We start from the raw sequence: 26,755 nt of genomic DNA, 5'->3' as shown, positions 1-26,755 counted from the left end.
TCAAACTAATTTTAATTTATGGATTGCATTAGTAACTCCTGATAACTTCCTGACTTTTAACTTTCGATGGTCTCTAAAAGTTACAGTAGAAACTTGTGAGCTTTGTCTCTTGGCTAAAGAATATGGTTTGATGAGCTATAGCATTGCACGTTAGAGTCAACTCTCCATTTAACACCTGAATATCTACAACCCAAGGAAGGTAGGAGGGCAGGACCTAACCTTCACTCATTTCCAGAAGGTTTTATTAAGTCCTGGTTACATGCTCAGGACTGTGCTCAGTGTTTTGAGGAGAAGTGAGGACAAAGGCCACCATGTCCAGAAGCATATGGTTTTGTCATGGGGGAAATGCATATGCACATAAAATGATTAAATAGTACAGCAAGGTATGAATGTGATGGTATGCCAAAATGAAAGCTGGCAAGGAGTGTAAGAGTGTTTCTAAAAGTGAGCATTCTTGGTGCTGTGGCCAGAGAAGACCTCACAGGGTGGATATCAACTCGAGGAGACTGTAGATCTGATCTGGCCATGCCCGAGAGTACTAAGACTGAGAAATGAGCTAACTGCAGGCAAGAGCTATTTTTAGTTGATTGAGTTATGCCTCATTCACTGACCAAGCACATCACATGCTGATGAAAGGCAAGGAAAGATGTGTGTTTGAAAAACAGCTGGTCATTCTGTTTCAAATCTGTATCTCCATTTGTAATTTACAAACAGTTGTGTATATAATTTCATTCTGTTTATGGTGCATTTTCCTTTTTAGATCTAAAGGGGTGATTCTGAACCTCTCCTCTGTGAGTGGCATGCGTCCGGTTCCACTGATAACCATCTACTCTGCATCCAAGGTGAACAATTTTTTAGTATAAGAATTAATTTTGAATGTCAGTAACAAGCCTAGAACTTTCTTTGTGTTCTTAGCAGTTTTCAAATGGAATGAGAAGAAAAGGAAAATACCCTACACTAGTTTCATGGGAGTCAGAGCGAGTGAGAACTGATTGGTATAAACTTTATAAATGGGACTTCAAGATCGCAGACCCACAGATGGTTGTTTTTTTCCTCTCCCACTAGTTTACTGGTGTTTAAATTGATATTCGAACTTCCCAGAGAAAGCAGGCTCAATTGATCGGAACATCAAGTTAATGAAGTTAAGATCGGGGATTTAGTTCATTGACATTACCTTCATATAGCATCAGCTCAAGCAAACAGAGCTAGCTGAGTAGAAGGATTGCAGCCAGTCAGCACTTACATACACATAGTAGGCACAGGATAGACTGGGTGAGAGGGTGAGTGTTTTGCCACATTATTGAGAATTCACAGACAGTCACTGTCATTTCTAGAGTGAGACAAGAATTTTCCAGAACTCTCTGTGAGATGTAATTTTATATATCACCATTCACCTCTCATATTACTACTAGAAAAATAATTTAGAATGCATTTCCTACTGCCTGCAGGTCAATAGCATCATCTGCATATACATTGTTGAGGCACAGGATTCATCTCTGAAATGGAAATGACCACTGAGGTGCTGAAATTAAATAAGCTTTTAGGGGAAAATGAGCAAAATATAATACATAATAAGAATGTGCAATAGGTCAGGGAAAGAAAAGAGCAAAATGCCTGCCTTCTTTTTCACCTGTTTTTTGTCCACTGGAAAAATGTAAACAGTGACCACTGTCTTTTGGAAAAGCTTAGCACCGCCCCCTACCCCTGCAATCTGCTTACTTTCTCTAGCTCTGAAACATGCAGTGGGCAGGTTTACAATGAACACTGGGCTTCTTGAAGTGGTCGGTGAACACCAACTGTTTACCTGTTCTGCTCCATGGACACAGAGTAATTACTGGGACCCTAGCAGAGTCATTATTGATACTTTTCATTTCAAGACTGAGGTTAAGTCCACATTTGAAAATGGTACATTATATTTCACAAATAGATTTAAAGTTGTGCTCTCAGAAGAAGATGGGCTGTCTGGTTCACCTCTATACTTTTTGGATCCCTTAGGACTAAGAGGATACCTGCTCTTTTCTTCTCTTTATTGACAACAAAATTTTCATAGAACAGAGTTGAACAGAATTTATATTGTGTTTCTGTTTGAATGGCAAGTAGGGAGGAGAAATGCACCCTTTGTTGTATAATCAGACATTTCTTCGTAGAGAGTAATTTTCTGAAAAAAAGAAAAGAAGGGCCTTTTTCAGTTAAATCAAAATTTGATCTGGATATTATATTTGGTAAGAGAATACCTAATTTAGCAGCAGATAAAAATGACTTAAGGGCTTGAGGTATTTTTTGAAGGTCCCTTCTGCATTTGAAATTAAAAAAATGATTAGAAGCTACAGTGTTAAATGGTTAGTTTGTTGTTTTTTGTTTCCATGGCTACAAATCAGACAGATTGATGTGATTGTGTGTGTGTGTGTGTGTGTGTGTTTTCTTCTCACTCCCACCCCCTCCCAGGCTTTTGTCGACTTCTTCTCTCAGTGCATCCATGAGGAATATAAGAGTAAGGGCATCTTCGTGCAGGTGAGTAGAGTTTGTTTCAGTAAAGTATTCCTGTTTTTGTGTGGTTTCCACAGCAACTGTTGCCATCTTGGTAACAAAAGAAAATCACATTCCTAAGTAAGTGACTGTGACGTTAGCACGCCATTATGGTTTCTTTTTTCTTTATGCACTTTAAGTCTGCATTTTTAAAAATTCTTCCTTAGAATTTTTAAGTCAGGATACCTAGAGTAGAACTGAATGTAGTGTAAACAGTTGAAGCATAATTATTGAAAGTTCTTAGGCTTTATTTTGAGAGCATTAGACTCTTAATATCCGTTAGCTGCCAGGTGTGTGAGGTGGGCCGTGACTGTTCCAAAGCCACTGTGTGATAACCACTAGAGCGGAGAGAGAGCAAGGATGACAGCAAACACCAGGATGACACAGAGAAGGTAGTGATTTTTAATAGTTTAAAAAGTACGGTAAAATATATAATATGCACATAACAGAAAACACCATTTAAACATCCCTAAGTGCTCAGTTCAGTGCTGTTAAGCACGTCCGTATTGTTGTGCACCCATCACCACCATCCATCTCCAGGATTTTTTCCTAGAGTGTAAATTTTTTTTAAAAACTTCATTTGTTTTATTTTTAGAGAGAGGGGAAGGGAGGGGTAAAGAGAGGGAGAGAAACATCAATGTGTGGCTGCCTCTCTCATGCACCCCCCACTGGGGACCTGACCCACACCCCAGGCATGCACCCGGGCTGGGAACAAACGGTGACCCTTTGGTTCGAAGGCTGGCACCCAATCCACTGAGCCACACCAGCCAGGTTTCCAGAATTTTTTTCATCTTCCAAAACTGAAACTGTGTGCCCATTAAACAGTAGCTCCCCGTTCCCTCCTCCCCTGGCCCCTGGCAGCCACCATTCTACTTTCTGTCTCTCTGAATTTGACTGCTCGGGGTACTTCATGTGAGTGGAATCATACAGATTTATCCTTTTGTGACTGACTTTTTTCACTTAGCATAATGTCTTCCAGGTCCATCTGTGCTGTAGCACGTGTCAGAATTTCCTCCCTTTTTAAAGGCCGAGTCATATTTCTTGTTCGGGTATGCCACATTGTGCTTATCCATTCCCCCGTCGGTAGACCTTTGGGTTGCTTCCATCTCTTGGCCGCTGTGAGTAATGCTGCTCTGAACTTGGGTGTACACCTATTTTTTCAAAACCTTGCTTTCAGTTCTTTCATATATGTACCTAGAAGTGGAACTGCTGGATCATATGGTCATTTTACTTTTGGGGGAAAAAAGGGAATTGCCTTATTGTTTTCCATAGTAGTTGCCCTGTTTTACATTCCCACCAGTAGTGCACAGGTATTCTAATACTTGTTCACATCCTCACCAATACTTAGTTCCCGTTTGTTCTTTTTTAATTTTTAAATAATAGCCATCCTAATGAGTATGAAGCAATAGCTCATTGTGAATTTGATTTGCATTTCCCTAATGATGAGTGATGCTGAGCACTTTTTCAAGTGCTTATTGACCATTTGTGTATCTCTTTAGAGAGATGTCAATTCAAGTCCTTTGCACATTTTTAAATTGGGTTGTTTGCTGTTTATTGTTGAATTGTAGGAATTGATACATAGTTTGCAAATATTTTCACCCACTCTGTGGGTTGCCTTTTCAGTTTATGGATAGTGTCCTTTGACTTAACAACAGTTTTTCATTTTGATGTGGTCCGATTCATTTATTTTTTATTTTATTGCTTATGCTTTTGGTGTCACAGCCAACAAATACTGCCACTGCTAGTGTCAGGATCATGAAACTTAACACCTTTGGTTTGTTTGGGGGTTTTTTAAAGATTTTATTTATTTATTTTTAGAGAGCGGAAGGGAGGGAGAAAGGGAGAGAAACATCAATGTGTGGTTGCCAATCATGTGCCCCCTACTGGGGACCTGGCCCACAACCCAGGCGTGTGTTCTAGACTGGGAGTCGAATCAGCAACCCTTTGTAGTTTTAAGTTTTACATTAGGCCTTTGGTCCATTTTTGACTTAATTTTTATAGAGAGCTTTGATTTTATTATGTAGCAAACAGATAAAATGCGGTTGCAAATATAATACAAAATATAAAAGGACACAAATTTAGGAGTTTTAAGGTGTCTATCTCAAATCAGCTATTGTTCAGAAATAATGGCTCTCAGCATTTTCATGCTTAGGCACATTTTTAGCAGTGTCTTGGGAGCAGTTGACTTTCGTATGCTTTTTCTGCTCCTGCCCATGACTTGCCCCACCTCTTCATGCACCCAGTCTTCATTATGGCTTTTCTTACTGTGGGTCTAGCGTTTTGCTTTTTGTACCCTGAACCCCCAAATGATCAACCATTGTAATAGCAGCTATTATTTGAGGGGATACTTTTCAGGCACAGTGCTAAGCATTTCATATTCATCCATTTATTTCATTGCATCTCATAATAATCTAAGACAGTGTGATCGTCATCGTCTTTAAATTCATGGAAATGAGGGTTTAGAGAGGTTAAGCCACTTGGCCATGTTGAATCACAACTCAAGTCTGAGTCTATTTGGCACCAGAGCCTTTGTTCTGAACCACGGTGCTACTGCTCCAGGCCTTTGGGACAGCACCGGCACCTATTGGGTTCCCCTGTGCTCAGGCAGTTACGGAACCAGGAGGAGTTCGCCTGCTTAGCTCCATTTCTTCCCTTATATCTTTAGACATTCAAGAGGGGCCTAAGCGTTACCTAAATGGAGCTTGTAAACCTTTTCATTTTATGAGTCGGTACTGGTGCTAAATCACGCACAGTGAGAGGGCTGATAGATAAAGAGTGGGGTCAATGTTCTCTCATCTTCCAGGGTCAGCTTAGAGCTTGTTTCCTCTAAACCCCCACCTGAAATCTTGCTCAATGGACCCTAAGATACCATAGCCTTTTGGTATTATTCTGACCTGCAACATCCCATAAATAGAGGGGAAGAACATAAATACATTGGGAAGAACAGGGTTTCGAGAATTAGGAATTTTATGCCAACTACCTTACTACCTTTTTCTCCCATCCTTGACACCAGTCATTCTAGTGTTAGTATCTTGAATCTGCTACGTATAGCGTGTTACATTTTGCTAACGTGGGAACCAATAAAACATTCATTGGAGGTAAAACATCAAGGCCACACAATGTTGTGCTATTTTCCCATCCTGATAAAATTATAATCAAGCTATTAATGTAATAATTTTTAAATACCTTCTGCAACTAGGCAGAAATGCTAAAGGTTCATTGGCAGTGTGACAAGAACTATAAGCGTTTTGATGACAAAAGGGAATATTAGACTTTGTGGGCACAGATAAGTGATTTCTAAAATTCTGTGAATATACAAAACTATCTCTTCCCTCTTTCTGACACCTTGTTTCCCTCAAAGATCTTTTCTCCTCATTTGCTGCCTATTAATTTGATGTGACTAGAAGCTGCTACAAAAACACATTAGCATTTGTTTTCCAAAATATGGTACTCTGATTATTTTTATTTTTCCCCAATAATGTTATGAATTATATAATTTCATTGATCATTGTCTTCCTTCATATGAAGTCATTCAAGGTTTAAACTTAAAATGAATTTGGTGAATATAAAAATTAAAATGTTTGTTAGGGAAAGTACGGTTGACATTTTATGTAGACATATCGGAATGCTGAAGTCTCATGTCAGTTCTGACCAGAGGGGCAAAAATAGCTGGTCTATATAGATAAGGCTCAGAGTTCAAAATGATTGGTTTTCTTTGGCAGTATTTTATGTCTACACATTTTTTGGACTAGGAGCCTTTACCAGCCCATTACCCTGTCCACTGCACCCCATGTGCTGTTTCCTGGGTGATCTTGTTAAAATACAACCCAGATAATGCTGCTCTCCTTCGTAGCCTCCCAGTGGCTACCCAGCATGTTTGGGATTGAATTGAAACTCCACAAGCCACGGCCTCTCTCACCACTCCATCGTCCCGGCCTGTGTTCGGCCAGAGTGGGCACTGTGGCGTCCGTTGCACGGCCTGCACTCTCTTGTGCCAGTGGCTGGCTCCTCTGCCGGCATACCCTCTCTCCAGCTCCCACCCCCATCCCCGCTGCCCGTTCACACCTAAACCTGTCACCCCCTCCACCTTTCCAGGCCCAGGCCGCACTTCACCTGCTCAGGGAAATCTTATCTCACCACCTGGCACCTGTGGTTACGCCTCTCCTCCTGCTTTCATATTTCTTATTGAGCACCCCTGCCTGATACTCTCTGGCCCTTCCCTCCCTTCCCCCTCTCCTACTTCAGTGTAGTCATTAGAACTGCGCTTTTTATCTTGTCTCCGTGTACCAACACGTGATGATTTGGGGCTCAGTAGAGACCTGCCTTTTGCCTGTTATCTCTGGAGGACTCTGAGTATGTGTGGCCATGCTTTGCAGGACACAGACTTCCGTTTTGAAGGCCCTGTGGGCTTCTTCTGCTGCTTCCATATGCCTCTGGTCTTGACTTTTCATCCTCTAGATCTAGAGGGCTTCCAGGCTAATGCTCTGTTGCCGAATTTCAGTTTGTTTGAATCTTTGGAAGGGAAGCTACTTTTTTTAGGTCTGCCTCCATGTATATCAGATTGCTCTTTTGGGAGAGTAAGAGAGTATGTTTTCAAGTTCTAGGCAGTTTTATTTTTAACTCCTTATTAATATTTTTCCTTTTCTTTTCCCTCAACTTCCTTCCTATGGTTTTGTAAGAGCATTTGAAATTTTCTTGATGCATTCAGATTTGCCATTACACAAGCATTTTTCCGGAAATGCAAGTAAACAGTCATGACAACAAGTGATATAAAGGCTGTGGAGGTGACTTTTGGGCCTGACTTTTGAACAGAGGATTAAGAAGTGCCTTGTGGTAAACCTTATCAAAAGTATGCTCTGTTGGTAAGAACTCTCTGTTCTCATTATTAAGCACAGTCAAAATGAGGCTTCGCTCTTTGCACGAACACAGTCAGAAGTAGTCTGACTGGCTAGTTGGTGAGCCCCAGTGCTGGGCCCTTTCTCTGTGTCCTGGACTGACTAGTTGTTAATGCTGAGCATGTAAGAAATAGCTAACACTAAGATGACGTCCTAAAACTTCACTTCTTGAACTCATTCTCTGCAACTTTCACAAGACTTCTTGTCTTTTAAAACCTTTTTATTTAGAAATAATTTGAAATCTACCAAAAAAATGCAGGAATAAGAACAGTACTAAGAATACTCTAATGCCTCCTACTCAGATTCAGTCATTGTGAACATTTTATTCCACTTATTTTGTCATTGGTAAGTGAGTTGCCTACATCATGGTTCTTTACCTCTAAATACTTCAGTGTGTATTTCTAAGGAATAGGGAGATTCTCTTATATAACCACAATGCAGTTACCACCTTTAGAGTTAATACTGACATAATATTTTCATCTCATTTGCCCTTTATACTCCAATTTGTAATCCCTGTAATATTTTTTATTGCATCCTTTATCTTGCAGTAAAGAAGTCAGTCTAGGACCAGGTATTATATAGTTTTCCTGCCTCTTCAGTTTCCTTTAATCTGGGATATATCCTCAGCCTTTGTCTTTTAGGACATTGATATTTTTGAAGAGTATAGTACTCCTTCCTGCTCCTTTTAATTGAACAAATCCTGAAATGGAAAATGAATATACAGATTTAAGGACGAAAAGCCTTCCTCAGCTGCCTCATAAAAGCTGCAGCCTCTGCCTTAAGAATGTGTGCATTTAATGCTCATAAAAGGCAGGGAAACACCAGGTCTGGAATTCCATCCTGTGCAAATAGATGAGCCTGGTGTCCTCCAGATCCATGTTTTCCAAAGCAGGGTTGTGAATAGTTCTGGCCATTTTTATATGCATGAAGGCAGGTTTAGTACGTGGATGGCTGCATGGAAGATGCTCTGCCATGTGAAGTTTCACAGTCACAAGGTTTGGTGTTCGATTCTTGAATGCCCACCGTGCAGCACTGGGCCTCCATCTCTCCACTGCTCCGTGGCATCAGTTGCAGCGGCCTCTGTTCTGCATCAAGGTCCCCTGAATTGTTCTGTGAAGACCAGACACCTACACAGGCTAGTCCAATGGGTGAGAAAAAAAGATACCAAGTTGTCCCCAGGGATTTTTTAAAAATAGGCTGAGCACAGCAAAACATCAGCTCTCCTTTGTGGCTTAGTTAATTATTATTATTTTGGGATTATAAATTTGAAGACCAGGACTCTTGTCCACATCTGTAGCTGTCCAGGTCCGGGTTGCTTCAAGATGGCAATACGTATAATGGCAAACTGTTGAGCATAAGCAACTTTTAAAATTTGCTCTCCCTGAAATACTTCCTATGAAAGTGTAAGTATCTCCTTCACTTGGTCGGTGTAATATTTCCCTGAGTAAGCAACAAAGATAGATTAATTGTTGCCTATTGAGTTTTTGTTAAACTGTTAAAGGATGTACATAGGTGACATTTTGACATATAAGGTTATTTACTTTTACATAATTTGAAATGTTCCTTTTTAAATTCTGGACAAGGAGCCAGACATGTAAGTCTTGCCTTCATTTAGATAGATGATCCTGCTTAAGCTCAGGGATATCTGAAATTTTGGTTTAAACTCTCACATTGCATTGTCAGCTTCCTGGTATGAATAATTTTCTGGACTTCAGCAGTGGAAAGGGACCCTAATGCTAGTCCTCACTGCTGTCCATAACGAAGTGTTCTGTTGCTAATTCATTTAGTAGCTCTTCTCTGTGCTTCTACTACATTTGAGGTACTGTTCTGAGCAGTGGTGAATAAGACCATGTCTTCATAGGGTTTACATTCTAGTAGTCAGTACTATCCAGTGGTTGAATTTAGTTTTCTGTACTGCTTAGCCTTCCTCCGGCCACTGCTTCACACATGTCTGATGTATGAACCATACTGAACTATTTACAGCTCCCTGAGAACATCATGCTTTCCTTGCTCTTGCTGTTCCCAGTTCCCAAAATGTCCCTCCCTTGTTTGTTTACCTGGCAAACTCCTCCACTTCATTGCAGGCTCAGCGCAAAAGTTATTTCATTTCTGAATCCTTTCCATCTGCTATGAGGCTGTGTTAACTGCTTTGATTTTAAACCATTGTGGAAATAAGTGAATACCCTTTCCAGAATAGAATTAATATTTCTTAGTTGGGAAAATGTGACTTGGAAGTCCTGGGTGCGCTTCTCTTGTCCCCACCTCCAGAGCCATGAGGTTCTCTCCACGGTCTGTCTGGATGGTTCGCTGAACGAGGAGTTAACTTGTGGCACCATCAAGTGGTTCAGCCAGGCAGTGCGACTCTGGTCTTCTGCCAGATCAAAATAGTCCAGCCTATACAGATGTATAGAGGGGGATTATGATGTAATTAAGTAATTGGGAGCTATGAGCCCATCTTCGTCTTTAGAAGCTCAGAACTTTTTTTAATCCTCGCCCAAGAACATGCTTACTGATTTTCAAGAGATGGGATGGGAGGAAGAAAGAGAGGGAGAGAAACATTGATATGAGAAAGAAACATTAATTGGTTGCCTCCTGTACGTGCCCCAGCTGGGGCCCGAACCCACAGCCTAGGCATGTGCCCTGACCAGGAATCAAACCTGCAAACTTTCAGTTTATGGGATGATGCCCAACCAGCTGAGCCACACTGGCCAGGGCAAGAGAAGTTCCGAACTGTACAGGTTTGTGGTCTACATATGTGAACAGTTTTTAAATCTTCACTTTTTTTTTTTTGTAATCAGGAAACCTGAAGCATAGCAATGTGACATCGTTTGCTTATGTTCCTCGTTATTTGAGACAGAGTACATGTATACATTCCATTTTGCTTTGTTTGCTCCTCAGGCTGGTGAATAAACTTCTTTTCTCACTCATTCTGAGGGTGGCGTTGAACTCTGCATTTCCTGCTATGTGATATTCTGAGATCTCTTTTTGACTTGTGCTCTCACATTGTATCCTTGCAGCAGCAGGATTTTAAAATTAAAGACCTGTTTGACAAACTACTTCTGCCCAGTGAGGGATAAGTAGATAGTGATAATTGCAGTAAACAAATTCTCCAAAACCAAAAGCTGATGTAGAATTTTGTCAAAGGTTTTTTTCTTTTCTTTTTGCATCAAATGAGGTGCAGGAAATGTTACTTTTTCTTTTATTCTGTTAATGTGGTGCATCATGTTGATTGATTTTTGTGCGTTAAATCATCCTTGTCATCCAGAGATAAATTCCAGTCATTCTTGGAAGTGGGAAAACACAATGCAAAGAAGCAAAAAACTAAAGGAGACATGGGAACACTCCTTCCAGCTCTCAGTAGGAAGGAAATCCGTAGTGTAGAACACATCTCAATTTTATGTCTACTTCTAGTACTGACATTTTAAATGTTGACCACCAATTGTTAGAACAGATCTTTAATAGAAATATCATTGTAATTGATACTGTGTCCCTTCACACATGTGAGATAAAGAGTATATTTACACTTTGGTGAGCAACCATACCCAAGTAGTTTCAAAATGTAGTAGGAATCTCTTGTATCATGACTCAGGACTTGTCATAATAGTGTTCCCTGACACTCTTCGTTGAAGCACATCCAGATGTCATACGCATAAGCAATGAAGAACCTAACACTAGGTGAGTCCGTCTAAAAGGCAGTGTTCAGATTTGCCATCCCCCTCCAGTCATGCCGAGTGTCTCGTAGTTGTTCAAGCTGCTTCTGTATTGTTACACTGTCTCCCCCACAAAGAAAAAGAGGAGAAAAGGGAGGCGGTCCTATCTTATTAATAGCAAAGTTTATAAAACTCAGAATCAGTTGTACACCTGAAATTTATATAATGTTATAAATCAGTGTTACCCCAGTAAATTTTTTAAAAACACGAACAAACTCAGAAACTAAGGAAGAAAACTGGAGGTAGGCAAAAGGCTGAGAGAGTGAAATGTTCGTTGTAGAAGGAACAAAGCTGAAAGAATAAGCTTAATTGACTATAAATTATGGGAAAATGTAGTTTCATTTCTTTAGGAGGAGGAACATGTCGAAAATCTCTTCTTTGGTGGTTCTGCAAATGTTCAAAGTAGTATCCTATCCTGAATCTCTACGCTTTAGACTTCTCTAATGCCTTCTTTTTAAAGGTTCAAAAAAGTGTATTTCTGCTTATTTTTAAACCTTTCTCTAGTCTCAAATTCTGTTTTGTTGAGAGATTGATTTATTGCAGTTTGTTTTATGCTGTCATGTGTTCTGTCAACCTGGTCTTAGATAGCCACCTCTCTTTCTCTGTCTCTCTCTCTAAAGATACAAACTTCGTAGTTCATCAGAATGTTTCTGCCACTCAGAGCAATCAGGTATTACAGTGAGTCCTGAGTTTGTGGCCTTCCTAATCAATGACATGTTTTTTCTGGGGCGGTGGGGTGTTGCCCTTTCAGAGTGTCCTGCCTTACTTTGTGGCTACAAAATTGGCTAAAATCCAAAGGGCGAGTTTGATGGTACCCTTTCCAGAGACATTTGTGAAGTCGGCGCTGAAAACAGTGGGGTTGAAATCCCGAACCAATGGATCCCTGATGCATTGTCTTGTGGTAGGTAGATTTTTAAGTTCCAAATTAGCACTTGAGTTTCATGGGCTTTTTTCCTCAATGAGTCGCAAAATAGTATGTGATATATTAACATATATATCATCTAGACTTACTAACGAGTCATCTATGTGTCGTTTTAAACACCCAAGAACTCTAATATCTACCTATAAATAAAAAACATTATAGTAAAACATAAGGTCATGTATTTTAATTTAGCTCAAATTGTAGGCTATAATTACATATTTCCCCATTTCTTTTCCTAGGGCTCAGTCTTGTCAACCCTGCCTTCTTGGTTATATTGGAAAATAGTGCTGAGTGCTAACCTGTCCATACGGGCTCGCTATCTGAGGAAAGCCAAGAAGAACTAAGCATTGACAACAGCATCAAGTAACTTGGCCGTATGCTCCAGCTCATGCCCGCCATTGCAGGTCACCCACCCAGCTCCAAAACCCCCAGTTGTCATTTTAATAGTTACTAATAAAGCTAAATGTGGTCATAATCGGGGAAAAAAGCACGTGTTCCTGATATGTATTCTGGTTGCTACCAGCAGTTATTTTGTAGGGTAATGTAAATGCTCATATCAGTTGGATATAGAACTAATATTAACAAGAACAACTTAATAGGAAGGAACACAATCATAGCAAATCACAGAATGATCGAGTTGGGCATAATGCCCAACAGTTTCATCTGACCCAAAATGCCAATGATGATTCTTGTATTTTCTCTGAAATAAACTTCTAAAGTCATGGCCAGCTACGCATTCTTGTTTTTAACAATTTGAGAGACCAGAGATTAATGGATTAATTTATGGGAGGACATACAGCCATTTGCATAGTTCTTTGTAAGCTTTTCTAAAGGCCTGTCCTAGTTGGTATGTTTATATGGAACTTTTTTTTACCCGAAGTAGCTAATGACATAAAAATAATTCACGAAATTTGGAGATTTTCTTACACATGAAGCCCATGAAAATATACTTTTGTCTAATATATTTTTGTTCTCAGTTTAAATGTATGTAATTACGAAATGCTATAGGATATGATTTACAAAGGTATACGGGCCAAAATGTACATTGAGCCTGGCAGCCACATGGGGTATCGCTAAAACCCTGACCCAGGAAAGCGGCATGCATGGACCAGCTGCTTTGGTTTCTACACTGCAATAACACTGCTTACCTGTGGGACAAGAGGCTACTCCTAGAGCAGTGATTTCAGAGAAGTGGCGTTACATTTTTAAAATGGTGGCCTATAGATAATTGATATAATTCATTTTAATGAAAGACGATATGACCATGGCATTGAGGGAAAATATATTTCTTTCGTGGTTGAAATGAGGGCCATTTTTACACTGGTTTAATATAAATTAAGGCTTACTTTTATTCTGCTACATACTTGTTTGGGAAGATTGCCAGGCAATAACCCATATTGTGAAATGTGCAACCGAAAAGGGGGATCTTTCCCTAGGCTGTGGTTCCAAGGCTCTGAGTTTTAAGCACAAGCAAATTAGGAAAAAAAAAAATTTTTTTATTGGGGTATTTAAGTGTTTCTAGCTTTAACTTTTGTCAGCTCAGGGCATAAAAACAGAAAACCAAACTACCCTCATTATATAAAAGGCATTTTGGCATACAAAAAGTAGGAAGAACATACTCTCAGAATAAGAAATAGTCATTTAAGTGTAGTAAATTGCTTGATGAGAAACATTGCCTTCTTCTCTCTGTCATTTTATTGAATCCACAACGACCTGGGCAGTATTTCATTTGCTTTCACACACTGTTGGTTGGCTGGCTGGCTGATGATTGTGGTGGTGGTTATTGGTAGGAAGTTGGCAGAGAGGGGGAGGGATTGGCTTACAAGTATACAGAAGACTTTTCCTTTCATCCCAGTTTGAAAAGTTCTATTCTGGCTAGGAAATCCCTTAGCAATCTTAAAACTTCTGAGCTATGGCTTTGACTGCTTCAACTTAGCAAATATCATTGTGTATTTGACACTCAGTGTTGAAGATGATGAAATGAAAATCCATGTTTCCAGGCACATGGAAGAAAAATTGTACTAAAAGAGCAACCGATATTCTCAAAACCTTCAACATAGTGAAACATAATTTTTTAGACTTAATTCTGTATTGACTTAATTGTCTGAAATGTGCTAGATAAGATTTGAACCCAAAAATCATAGAGTAGAAGATAGTATCGATTATTGATGTAGAATCAGCTCACCTCACGACACAGAAAGCATATTTTAATATGTTGTTCTTTCATTGCCCTTTCAGTGAAACAGCTTGGGGGGAACATGGGAGGAATTATCCTGCTCACATGACGACGTGTGCTGTTCTTATTTGTCATTGTGTCAGTCTCACATACACTGGGGATAGATAGATAAATAAATAAGTGCTAATGGGGATATTGTTGGTCTCCATTTCTTCAGAAGTGGTCCTGTCCTCAAGAAACGAATTCTGATTTCTAATTTGATATTTATTGCATCAAAATACAGTAGAACTGAACTTTATATGTAATGAACAACAATGCCAATACCAGTACAAATGGTGCTGATTCAATGTGGAAGAAAAGATTTATTGTGATAATATCTTATGAGAATAAAATGGGCTTAAGTAGTATTGTAAGTTCCTTGGTCTACTGACATAAAAAATTACCTGAGATTTAGATGCTAGTAGAGTCTGCTATTCTGCTGCATAGTTTACCAGTGTCAAAACAAATTGTCAAAGCTTTTTATTGAATATGTTGGAAATAAAGTTAATTTTTAAAAATGTTAAGGACTCACTACTTTGTGACATTCTAATGTTTTTAGATTAGCATGTTTGTGTCACTCATCTCATGATGCAGAACATATACACGTGGACAGGCTTTGAATTCCCTCGTGGAAATGTAGATCTTCTTTCTGTTGAGATCTAGAAATGGAACACCTGTCTAACGTGAACACAGACATATCAGATGAAAAAATTGTAATGTGATGAACAGCATGTTGCAGCTTTGTCCACTCTCTTGGTATATGTCATTGAAAAATAAGCAAACGTGGTCCTACAAAAAGTAATCCTGAAAGGATATAAATAAGCTTGTCTTCCTTTTTACGAAGGTTCTAGAAATACCATTGGGTGTGCTGATGGGTTGGCACAAGCAATCATGTGCTACTTACTCTTCTGGGTGCTGGAGAAACTGCAGTGAACAGAGCAGACAAAAATTCTTGCCCAGGTACTGCTTACATTTGAGGTGGGAGGAAGGGAACAGATAATAAGCAAAAGGAGTAATAATAATGCAGTATGAGTACCATATGCTATGGGAAAAATTGAAGCAAGGTTAGGAGGATGGAGAATAGTGTGTCAGGGTGGGAGGCTTGTGATTACCAATAAGGTATTGAGAGCACGCTTTAGTGAGGGGTGGCCTTGAACAGTCGGGGGCAGGCCTTTCAGTTACCTGAAGGAAGGGCATTTCAGGCAGACAGCCCGTGCAAAGAGCCCAGGGAGAAAGCATAACTGGTATGCTCCATGAACAGCTAGGAGTGTTTACATAGTGAAGCAGACTCTAAGTGATGTATTTCCTGAAGATTTCAGAGATCTTGCTTTAGTTATGACTTTCTAGTATTAAATGACCTTCACAGTCTTGGGCATATTTCACAATCTTTATACACTAGTGAATTCAGTTTGCTGGTATTTTATTTGGAAATTTTACATCTATACTTAGGAAATTGGGTTTTCATATCAAGATTATAATTTCATTAATGAGCTGGGAAGTGTTGCCCTATTTTACTATTCTGTAGAAGAATCTATAAAAGATCGGAACAATCTTTTCCTTGAAAGTTTATAAAAACTATCTGGCCCTAGTATTTATTCATGGAAAGATTTTTACTATTAATTGTTTTAATGGTAAATTTAATGACCACTTAAGGTTGCTCTTTTTTCTTGAGTCAATTTTGGGAAAAAAATTACATTCTAAGCATTTACTCATTTCTTTCCAAATGTATTAGCATAAAGTAATTCAAGGAATTTTCTTAGTCTTTAAACCACTGCTAGATATGTACTTAATTTCTTTTTCTAATATTGTTTGTATCTTCTTGCTTTCTTTTCCTTACCATTTTGTCAGAAGTATGTCTATTAGTTTTTTTAAAGAACCAAACTTTTGGCTTTATTGATCTTCTCTTTTCTTTTTATGGTCTGCTTTCTGGAGGGTTTATTCTATTATTTTTCTTTTTTTAAATGTGTTTTATTGATTATGCTATTAAAGTTGTCCCAGTTTTTCCCCTTTGCCCCCCCTCCACCCGGTACCCCCATTCCCTCCAGCAATACCACCCTTGAGTTCATGTCCATGGGTCATTCATATAAGTTGTTTGGCAAATCCATTTCCTATACTGTTCTTAACATCCCCATCTATTCTGTACCTACTAATTTGTACTTCTTAGTCCCTGCACCTTGCCCCCATTCTCTCCCTTCCCCCTCCCAACTGGTAACCCTCCAAATGATCTCCATATCTGTGATTCTGTTTCTGTTCTGTTTGTTTGCTTAGGTGTTGTTTTGTTGTTTTTTTTTTAGATTCAATTGTTGATAGTTATGAATCTGTTGCCATTTCATTGTTCATAGTTTTTATCTTTTTCTTATTTAATTCCCTTTAACATTTCATATTATAATGGCTTGGTGATGATGAACTACCTTAGCTTTACCTTATTTGAGAAGCACTTTATCTGCTCTTCCATTCTAAATGATAGCTTTGCTGGATAGAGTAATCTAGGTTGTAGGTACTTGCTTTTCATCACTTTGAATACTTCTTGCCCATCCCTTCTAGCCTGCAAAGTTTCTTTTGAGAAATCAGCTGACAGTCTTTTGGGAATTCCTTTATAGGTAACTATCTGCTTTCCTCTTGCTGCTTTTAAGACCTCTTTATCTTTAACCTTTAGCATTTTAATTATAATGTATCTTGGTGTGATCCTCTTTGGGTCCATCTTGTTTGGGACTCTCTGTGCTTCCTGGATTTATATGTCTATTTCCTTCACCAAATTAGGGAAGTTTTCTTTTATTATTTTTTCCAAGTAAGTTTTCAATTTCTTGTTCTTTCTCTTCTCCTTCTGGCACCTCTATGATTCGGATATTGGTACATTTGAAGGTATCCTGGAGGCACCTTACCGTATCCTCGTTTTTTTGAATTCTTTTTTTCTTGCTGTTCTGACTGACTGGCTTTCTTTTTTCTTCCTTAATTTCCAAATCATTGATTTGACTCTTACCTTCATCCTCTGATGGTTCCCTGTAGATTATTGTTTATTTCACTCAATGTCTCCTTCATTTCTGCTTGGATCTTTTTTTATGCTGTTGAAGTACACAAAGCATTCTTTCAGCATCCTTATAACCAGTGTTTTGAACTCAGTATCTGATAGGTTGCTTATCTCCATTTCGTTTAGTTCTCTTTCTGGAGTTTTGTTCTTTCATTTGGGCCACACTTCTTTGTCTTCTCATTTTGGTAGCCTCCCTGTGTTTGTTTTTAGTGGAGCTGCTTTGACTCCCTGCCTTGGTAGCATGGCCCATTGTAGGAAAGGCACCTGTAGGTTGTATGAGGTGGAGTTTTAGGTAGTCACCAGAGCAGGGCGATCCTTTTTACTGCTCTGTGGCTCTGTGGGGGGGTGGGGGGGGCGCTCAGAGAGGGAACAATGCCACTGCCTGGCCTCTGGAGTTTTGCCAGGAGGAAGCTGTCCCCCTGCACTTGCCCTGATGCCAGTCACTTCAGTTTCTTCCCATATGCCACTGGTGCCCTTCCAGCTGTTTCACTGGTGGAGAGTCCCAGAGGGATTAAGTCTGTATAAGTCCTCAGTCTGTTGTAGGTCCTTTAAGAGGAGTCTCCTGAGAATCCTGCAGTTTCCTCTGCTGCCTCAAACCACACTGGTTTTTACAGCCAGAAATTATGGGGACTTATCTTCCTGGTGCTGGAGCCCTGAGCTGCGTAGTCTGGTCTAGGGCTGGGATCTCTCACTCTTGAGGTATCCCTCCTGATTTTTATCCACCACACATGGATGTGGTACCACTCATTTCACATCTCTGTGCCTCTCTGCACCACTCTGCACCACTCTGCACCTTTCTGTACTTCTCCATCTCTTTGCGCCTCTGCGTGTGTCTCCGTGTCTCCACCCCTCCTGCCTGGATGAATGTGGCTTCTTTAAATCTTTGGTTGTAGGTCTTCCATGCAGCTTGATTTTCTGATGATTCTGGGTGATACTTGTTTTGTAGTGTAGTTGTAATTTTTGCTGTAGTTGTGCAAGGAGGCTAGGCGTGTTTACCTACGCCTCCACCTTGACCCAAAGCGTCATAATATTTTTTCTTCCTCTTTTTTTTAAATCCTCACCTCAGTATAGGTTTATTGATTTTTAGAGTGAGAGACATTGATCTGTTGTCTCCCATACGCAACTCTATACTCTATACAACATTTTGGTGTGTGGGCTGATGCGCCAACCAACTGAGCCACCCAGCCAGGCCTGCTCTTTCTCTTCTTCATAATTTGGGCATGTAATTCATGTTTCATATATTTTCTACTTTTACGCTAACATCTAAGGCTCTAATTGTTTTTATTATCTTTTGCTACATTGTATAATTTGTGTGTGTGTGTACACAAACGTACATATACTCACTATTTCTTTTTCAGGGCTAATATTTAAAAATTTACACTATGATTTCCTTGACCTATGGGTTATTTAGAAATGTTTTTTAAATGAACAATCTTAAGTTTTTAAAAGCATGAATTTAGGTTTTTATAAATGTATTTTCTTTTTTTAAAAAAAAACTTGTATTAGTATCACCATTAATAAGAATTTTACATTATGTGCATTGTGATATAATGGGCTAAAGATACATAATTTATGTGGCATTCCTGCCACAAACGCATAACCTGAATCTAATCAAGAATAAATATCAGAAAAACCTTATTTGGGAATATTCAACAACAAAACAGCCTATACTTGTCAAACATTTCAGATTAAAGAAATCTGAAAAGTAAATCTGAAAAGTAACAGATGATTTGGATTGTATCGTAGTGGAGAAAAAAATGTGGGATTTTTTTTTTTTTTTTTTTTTTGCTATACAGGATATTTTTGAGACAATTGGTGAAACTGAGTAAGAGCTGTAGGTTAGATAATAGCATCATATCAATGTTAATTTCCAGAGTTTGATCATTGTACTGTGGTTACTTAAGAAAAAGTCCTTTTTAGGAAATGCATACATAGTACAGTATTTAGGGATAATAAGACATTGCATATGCAACCTAATCTCAAAAGGTTAGAGAAAATTATGTGTATAGAAAATGATCGAGCAAATGTGGCAAAATATTAATATTTGAAGAGTCTAGGTGAAGGATATATGGGAATTCTTTATCCTGTTTTTACAAATGTCCTGTAAATCTTAAATTATTTCAAAATAAAATGTTTTAAAAAATATTTTGTTATTGATTTCTAAATAATTGCATTCTGATTAGAAAACATGTGAGTATGATATAGCTTGGGCAAGTTACAGTCTTTCTTTGCCCCAGCTTTTGCCACCTGAAAAACAAATACTAATGTTAAAGTGCTCAGAATCCAGTTTGGAAGAGAGAGAGAGAGAGAGAGAGAGAGAGAGAGAGAGTGTGTGTGTGTGTGTGTGTGTGTGTGTGTGTGTAAAATGGCCACCAAAAACATTGGGTCCTAATCCCTGTACCTCATAAATGTCACCTTATATTTTTAAAAGGGTGTTTGCAGATGTGATTAATTTAGGGATCCCAAGATCATCTTAGATTATCCAGATGGGCCCTAAATGCAATCATGAGTATCCTTAGTAAGAGAGAAGCAGAGAAATATTGCACACAGAAGGCTAAGGCAATGTGACCAGGGAGGCAGAAATTGGAATGGTGCAGCCACCAGCTAAGGAATTCCACCAGCCACCAGAAGCTGGAAAGGCAAGGAATGGACTCTACTCCTAGGGGTTCTGGAAGGTAAGTCCCTGCCGATATCTTGATTTTGATCTAGAAACTGATTTTGGACTTCTGACCTCTGAACTGTGAAAGAATAGTCTTGATTTATGCCTCTGAGTTTGTGGTAATGTTACAGCAGCCTTAGAAAAATAATACACATGTAAAGCTTTTTATTTCTCTCTATTAGAAGAATACTGGTTATTCTTGATATATATCCATTGAATCAAGCTTGCTAATTGTATTCAAATCTTCCATATGTTTACTAACTTTTTGTCCATATGTTTACAACTAATGTACAGGAATTGTACATTTATTACAATTCCTAAAACATGAAGACCTCTGTCTTACATGAAGGCCTTCATGTAATAAATTACATTAGGAACTGTAATGAATGTAATTGGAATCGAGCTGCTTATAAAAGGCAGAGGTTGCCAAAAAAAAAAAAAAAAACCAAACAAATCCAAGTTTATAGTAACCCTAGTGTTTCTGTCTTTTATGCTTTTTTTCTTCCTTCTTGATTGACTGGGTTTTTTGTTTTTTAATTCTGTCTCTGCCCCTTATTATTTTGAAAGTTTACACTCTATATTTTTCTTGTTTTAGTCCTGAATCTTTTCACTTCATACAAAGTACAATCTAAGTTATCTGGAACCATAAACCCATCTTTAAGAATACATGTCTTTTAGAACATTATTATTCTGATCAACCCTTTCCTGACTTAGATGTTTTTGTGGACTAGGATTTTAATTTGATCCCAAATCCCATAAATTAGATGTTTTCATCATTATTTTATACAAACATGTTGGTATAAAATAAATTACATGTTTATCTATTTGTTTGCACACCTGTTTTGCATCTCAGACCTTCCTTCTGGTTCATGTCAGAGTTTAATTGGGACCTTTTTTTCCCTTTGTTGGTGCTATATTGAATGAATAAAGGTGTGCTTTAGAATGGATGGCATCTTAAGGTTAATGAAATACCTCACCATTCTGCTGACTTCTGGCTTCCATTGTTCTTCAGAAGTGAGTGTCTCTTTGGCATTCTTTCATAGGTGACATATCTCTTGCCACATCTAAGATATCTTTAGCTTGATGTTCTCCAGTACCCTGACTGTATTTAAGTGTGGAATTTAAAAAATTTACCCTACTTGTTTCATATTGTGCTTCCTGTATCTAAGAATTCATATCTTTGTTCTTTTCTGAAAAATCCTCATTGTCTTCAAGTTTCTAGTTATAAATGTCATTATCTTCATTGTCTCATGACCTTTGTCACATTTTCCATCTTTCTTGTCTCCCTGAGCTGCATACTGCATAAGTTATTTACGTATATATTCCAGCTCTATAATTCTTTCTTGATGTGTTTTATCTGCTGTTAAATCTAGTTACCGCTATTCTTATTTTTTCTTTTTAAAAGTTCTAGTTGGTCTAGTTCCAATCTGCCTCGTCAGTCTTGGTTGTTTTGTAATGCTTGCTCATTTTTCAAAGATACTTTTAAAATTTTATGGAAGTATTTCATACATTGGCATTTTATATTCTCTATCTGGTGGATTCTTACATTTGAAATTCTTAGAGTCTAAGTCTACTGTTTGTATGTCTCCTCTCACACAAAGTGGTTTGCTTTTTTCTTTTTGTTATTTTTATTTTGAAATCCTATTTGGCCGATTTTAACGGAGAGAAGAGCCCTGAGGGCTACACTGGGGCGATCTTCCTCAGAGATCAGTTTTTTGCCTCTGTCAGGAGCCTGGGAACTCCCCCGCCAGGCACTACTCTCGCTGTATTGGAGGTGCCTGACTCAGTGCGGGAGTCTCAGGCTTAGGCCTCTCACCTTGAAATGATCCCAAGAGTTACTCTCCTTCTCCTACTGCTGGCTCTGCTGTTTCCCCCAAGGGGCAACCACTGATGTCTTATTTTCTTATTGCCAACTGCTTCTAGCTCTGATTTCAGTTTCTTACACTTTTTTTCCCTTTTAGTTTGGCTTGTTTTCTTGTCCTTGGAGATAGCACTTTTTTTTTTTTTTTTTGCGATTCCAGTCTTGCAGTAAATTGTATGGAGTAATAACCGATTCATTTAGCAGGATTTTGCGTAATTATTTTACATTTCTTCTAGGTAGGGGTTCAGTATGGTGTAAGCTAACAGACATATGATAGAACAACAAAGGGAAAACTTTAAATTTCTGCAGAGAATAGGGAATCCATACACACAACTTCAAACCAGCATCCACAGGGACTTTGTGGCCACTCTTTGTAGTGGTTCTAATTTAGCCAGATTTTGATTGCATTATTTAGCTGTACTGCAGAAGCCTCCATTGAGTTTTCCGTCTTTTCTCTCTATGCCTTAGTTGGGATATTTTCTATTAATTGTCTGTTTTTAATCCTCACCCAAGGACATTTTTTTTTTGCATTGCTTTTAGAGAGAGGGGAAGAGAGGGAGAGAAACAGTAATGTGAGGAACATCTATTGGTTGCCTCCCATACATGCCTGGACAGGGGATTTGCATGCTCCAGGACTGGGGATTGAACCTGTAACTTTTCAGCGATGGGATGATGCTCCAACCAAGTGAGCCTCACCAGCCAGGGCTTATTTTAAAATTAATAGACTGTAGATTTAATTTTAATTTTAGGTTTACAGGAAAATTGAACAGAAAGTAGAGAATTTCCATATTCTATACTGTACTATTTTGCTACCAACCCTTCACTTTTGAAGTAATTGAAAACAAAATACCCAGCTACCAGGTCCCAGGGGATGGCTCTGTGTGTCATTTCAGGAATAGCCCTGTCTTTCCTAAGTTCGCTTTCATTCTGCCATGTATTTGTAATGGAGTAGTGGCATCATGTCACATTTTGGTTGTTTATGCCTTTGTAAATGGGACTAATAATTATACTACGGAATCATAAGGTTGCTCTGAAAATTAGATCAGCATGTAAGTAATTAGAATGGCACTTGGCATTAAGACACTCTCGATAAATGTTAAATAGTATTTTTATTAGCTCTGACTTAGAAATAAGAATGTGTAAATGTTGCCAGCTCTTTTTAGGTGTGATGTAACCATCAGAATACCTTTGGGTCCTCTGAATGCAACACACTTTGGGACGTTGACATAATTCCCTGTTCACCATAAAACCTTCACTGATGACTATAACCTCTAGTGATCTCTCCTGTCCCAGATTTTTGTCTGCTGTCCACAGTGTTCTTTAATCGTACACTGCACAGTTTACGCCATGGTTGCTGGCAGGTTTTATCTCTGGCAGCATCTGCAATCGTGCTGGGCATTCAATAGGAGGTGTTCCTGTCTGGAGCCTGCAGAAGCATCCTCTCTCCCTCAGCATTGTTTAAAGTTGGCCAAGACTTGAAAGCCTCCACACGGCCATGCTGCAGAGTTGGCAGGCTCCTGTCCCACCCTCCTTCCTCAAGCTGGGCGCTGCTGAGGCTTGGGCAGTGAGATGTACGCCGGGAATTTCTCTCTGCAACACCTTCGCTGAGAGCTATTAGCATGATGTGCCATTATTCTCCTTGGATTGGATTTTCTCAAGGATTCAGCAGCAGGCGCTCCCCAAGTGGCCCATGATTGAAACAGAATGTTGGGCAAGAGTCTGGTGTGAAAATCAGCAACTGAAAATAGGCTGCAGTGTGTGAGTCACCTAGAATCAGTTCTAAGAGCTACCAGCACTTAAACCATTGATCAGTTTTGCCATCCAGGGGATGAAATAACTGTTGAGTGGAAAAGTGATCACCCGGAGAAAGAAGGCAGCTGGAAAAGGCAGAGAGAATTCCTGAAGGTTTTTGTGAAACCCAAACAGGCACTGTTAAAAATGCAAAATGTGCCCTGGCTGGTGTGGCTCAGTGGATTGAGTGCTGGACTGCAAACTGAAAGGTCACTGGTTTGATTCCCAGTCAGGGCACATGCCTGGGTTTCAGGCCAGGTCCCCAGTTGGGGGGTGGGGTGCAAGGGGCAGCCAATCGATGTTTCTCTCCCTGTCTTTCTCCCTCCCTTCCCCCTCTCTCTAAATATAAATAAAATTTTTAAAAAATGCAAAATGCTGGGCCCTGTCCCAGACTTGCTAACTCTGAATCTTGATAGGTGGCCTGGAATCCTCAGTTTTTATAAGCATTCCCCTAGTGACTGATGCAATGGTCTTCCATCTGTGTGATGAGAGACACTGATTTCAGAGGAGAGGCAAGTCAACTGAACCAGCAAAACCTGCTGGGATTTTAGGAGGACTGTCTCAGGTAAACAAAGAAGAGGAGCACGAGAGAAAAGGGTCCAAATCAGACGCAAACCAATTACTTACAGTTTAATGTCAACCGTGGGGCCAGTCACTTGCTAGCCATTGCTCTCAATCCCTGATATCATAACCATCTGTAACAGTCAGGACTGAAGTAGATGAACTGTGTAGTAATTTGAACAGGAATAAAATAAAGAACTATTAACCATAATAATTACCTACAGGGCAAAGGGAAGACTCTAAAAATGCTGAAATAATAGGCAGGGAGCAGCCCCTCCAAAGTACTTCTAGGTTGATCAAGGCAGAACACAAAGGCAGGCACAAATCTGGAAGCATTTTCACCTGTCAGGAAGTGCAGACCTGTGCTGTACTTTCCAAGTCCTCTGCTCCAGGTGAGAGTTTCACAGGGCTTTCAAGCAAAGGATGACTGGTCTCACCAGACATCGGAGAGCAAGCTCCTTCCACTGCCAAGGGAGGCTCAGGGTGATAGAGGTGTTCAAGATTGTCACTTTCATCTGGGCCCAAGCAGATGTCCCTATTTCAAGTTTTGGTATCCCATTCCTTCCCAATTAATGCCTTAACTTCACAAGAAAAATTTAACAAGACTGTAAATTCAACTAACATAGCAATTTAGCCCACAGAGAGTTGCCAAACATGCTGCCCATCATTGAAGAGCTAGCTGAGAGGCACACCCTGGAATCAGGGAGAAGAGAGCCCTTTCCTCTTCTTTTCCTCCAACACCCTCTACTGATGAAAACTCAACACCAGGCCAAATAGAAAAGCAGAAATGCTCCAGTACTTCGAGCAGGGTGGTGAAGGATGGGTTTGGAGCCGAGAATCAGTGAGTAATATTTGGCAACACACCGCACCTTCATTCTCTCTCCATGGTCTCTGACACCACCCCCTAATAAAAACAAGTCCTGCAAATAGAAACAAGGAAACCCAGGATGCCAAGATGCATCAAGGTTATCTTTCTAATATTACCTACTCACACATATCTAGGATGTTCAACAGTTTGCCCAGGATTGTCTTGGCTTTAGCACTTACAAAGTCCTGCGTCCTGGGAAACCCCTCCACCCCAGACAAATGAGAACAATTTGTCATCCTACATGTGTCCAGAAGGTTTTCAAATGTTCTATGTATGAGAATCACCTTAGGCACTTGGTAAAAATACAAGTGATTCTGTTAAAGATGCAGCAATTTTGGATGCAAGCGGGCTATGTATTGATTTTTGAAATTTTTACTTGGCAAATGCTACTAGGGATTCCTCAATCCAGACTTCTTTGTTCCTGTTCCAAAACTATAACCACTGAGAAAGAAAGAAATATCCTTTGGAAGATACAGCCAAGGTTCCTGAGCCAAAAGCAGACACTGGCAAATTATATACTAGTTGATGGGGATGGGGGATAAAAATTGTAGTCCGGCTTTAGCACTTTTCTCTCAGTTGCAGGATAAATAATTTTTCCTTCAATGTCACAAGACATAACAAAGAATAATGGATGCTGTGAAAATGAGATTTGATAGTAGCAACAATACAGGTACATTGATGGAGTACACTGAGCTTCCTGCAGGTACGCAGTATAAATAATGAGTCTAATTTTAAAGACTTTTACAGTGACTATGCTTTAGTAAATCTTAAAGAATAACTTGCACAAAATAGTTAATTCGGTGCTCCTTTTGCTATTTTCACACTGTAAGATACATGGTTTAACATGGCCACTTCAAAGATGTTTCTCAAGAACTCAGATGAGGGGAAGGCACTCTTAACATCTGAGTTTCTGTGTACCAGATATCGTGCTAAATTATTTAAATACACTATCTCACTTAATACTCGCAACAGGGGCTATGCCAATTTTATATAGAAGGGGAATACTTGCCCTAGATTATACACATAGTGAATGCTGGCGTCTGGACTGAAACTTAGGTCGGTTCACTCAAGCGTAATTTGCTTAGCCCTGGAGAGCAATGAAGAGTAAGGCGTGGTTCCCCGTCCTTTTGTAAGTGCTACTGACTGAGGTATGCACAGCCTGCATTGGGAACACACAGGAGGTACATCTTATTCTCTCCACGGCTTTCAGGATAAAATTCAAATCCTTTCGCTTGGCGCCTGGTTCCCCAACTCCCTCCCCCTTCCACTAGCTGGGAGGGAAAAGATGCTGGGAAGTCTTCAGTTGGCAGGGGTAGGGGGGTGAAATCCGGAGGGACCTTGGCCTAGGGAACACGTCTCCATTCCCACGTTCGCTGTATGCTGGCTCCTCGCGGTGCCCCACGTAACCCTCAAACCCTGCGCTCCCCTCCCACCCTGACACCTTCAGCGAAGCGGCCCTCCGAGAGCCGGGAACGCGGGGCTGCCCGGACTCCAGAAGATGGAGCCGGAAGCGTCTGAGGTGGCTGTGCGTGATGTAAGAGGAAGTGCCCGCTGCCGCGGTCTATGACTGGGAGCTGCTGGAGTCTGTGCTGCCCTCTTAAGGTTCCCCGGACCGCTGGCGGCGGAACAGGTCCGCGGCTAGAGTTCGCCCACCGGAGCGGGCGCTTTGTGGATCTGCGCGCCCAGCTCCGCGGGCAGGTGCGGCTCGCCGGTTTACCG

The 26,755-nt window shown here is 39.8% G+C and overlaps 2 protein-coding genes across 3 annotated transcripts in view; both read left to right on the top strand.

The window, feature by feature from the left end:
* Positions 1-14,787, top strand: part of HSD17B12 (hydroxysteroid 17-beta dehydrogenase 12) — a 139,653-nt gene extending 124,866 nt beyond the window's left edge. The window contains exons 8-11 of the mRNA XM_054587128.1: positions 761-842; positions 2,446-2,511; positions 11,883-12,032; positions 12,293-14,787. Of these exons, the coding sequence (XP_054443103.1) occupies positions 761-842; positions 2,446-2,511; positions 11,883-12,032; positions 12,293-12,397 (403 nt within the window). The 3' untranslated portion in view covers positions 12,398-14,787. The remainder of the gene's footprint in view (positions 1-760; positions 843-2,445; positions 2,512-11,882; positions 12,033-12,292) is intronic.
* Positions 14,788-26,605: 11,818 nt separating this feature from the next.
* The window catches only part of ALKBH3 (alkB homolog 3, alpha-ketoglutarate dependent dioxygenase), a 35,213-nt gene continuing 35,063 nt past the window's right edge, over positions 26,606-26,755 (top strand). The window contains exon 1 of one of the 2 annotated variants that reach the window (XM_054587125.1): positions 26,606-26,734. The gene's annotated coding sequence lies outside the window, so the exon portion shown is untranslated. The other variant, XM_054587124.1, reaches the window with a different exon arrangement.

The sequence above is a fragment of the Pteronotus mesoamericanus genome, unplaced genomic scaffold (assembly GCF_021234165.1).
Source record: "Pteronotus mesoamericanus isolate MK-2021 breed Mesoamerican mustached bat unplaced genomic scaffold, CSHL_Meso_final scaffold_1066, whole genome shotgun sequence".
In the NCBI taxonomy this organism is placed as follows: domain Eukaryota; kingdom Metazoa; phylum Chordata; class Mammalia; order Chiroptera; family Mormoopidae; genus Pteronotus; species Pteronotus mesoamericanus.
The sequence above is the reverse complement of the archived record's forward strand: the minus strand, read 5'-3'. Positions and strand labels throughout refer to the sequence as shown.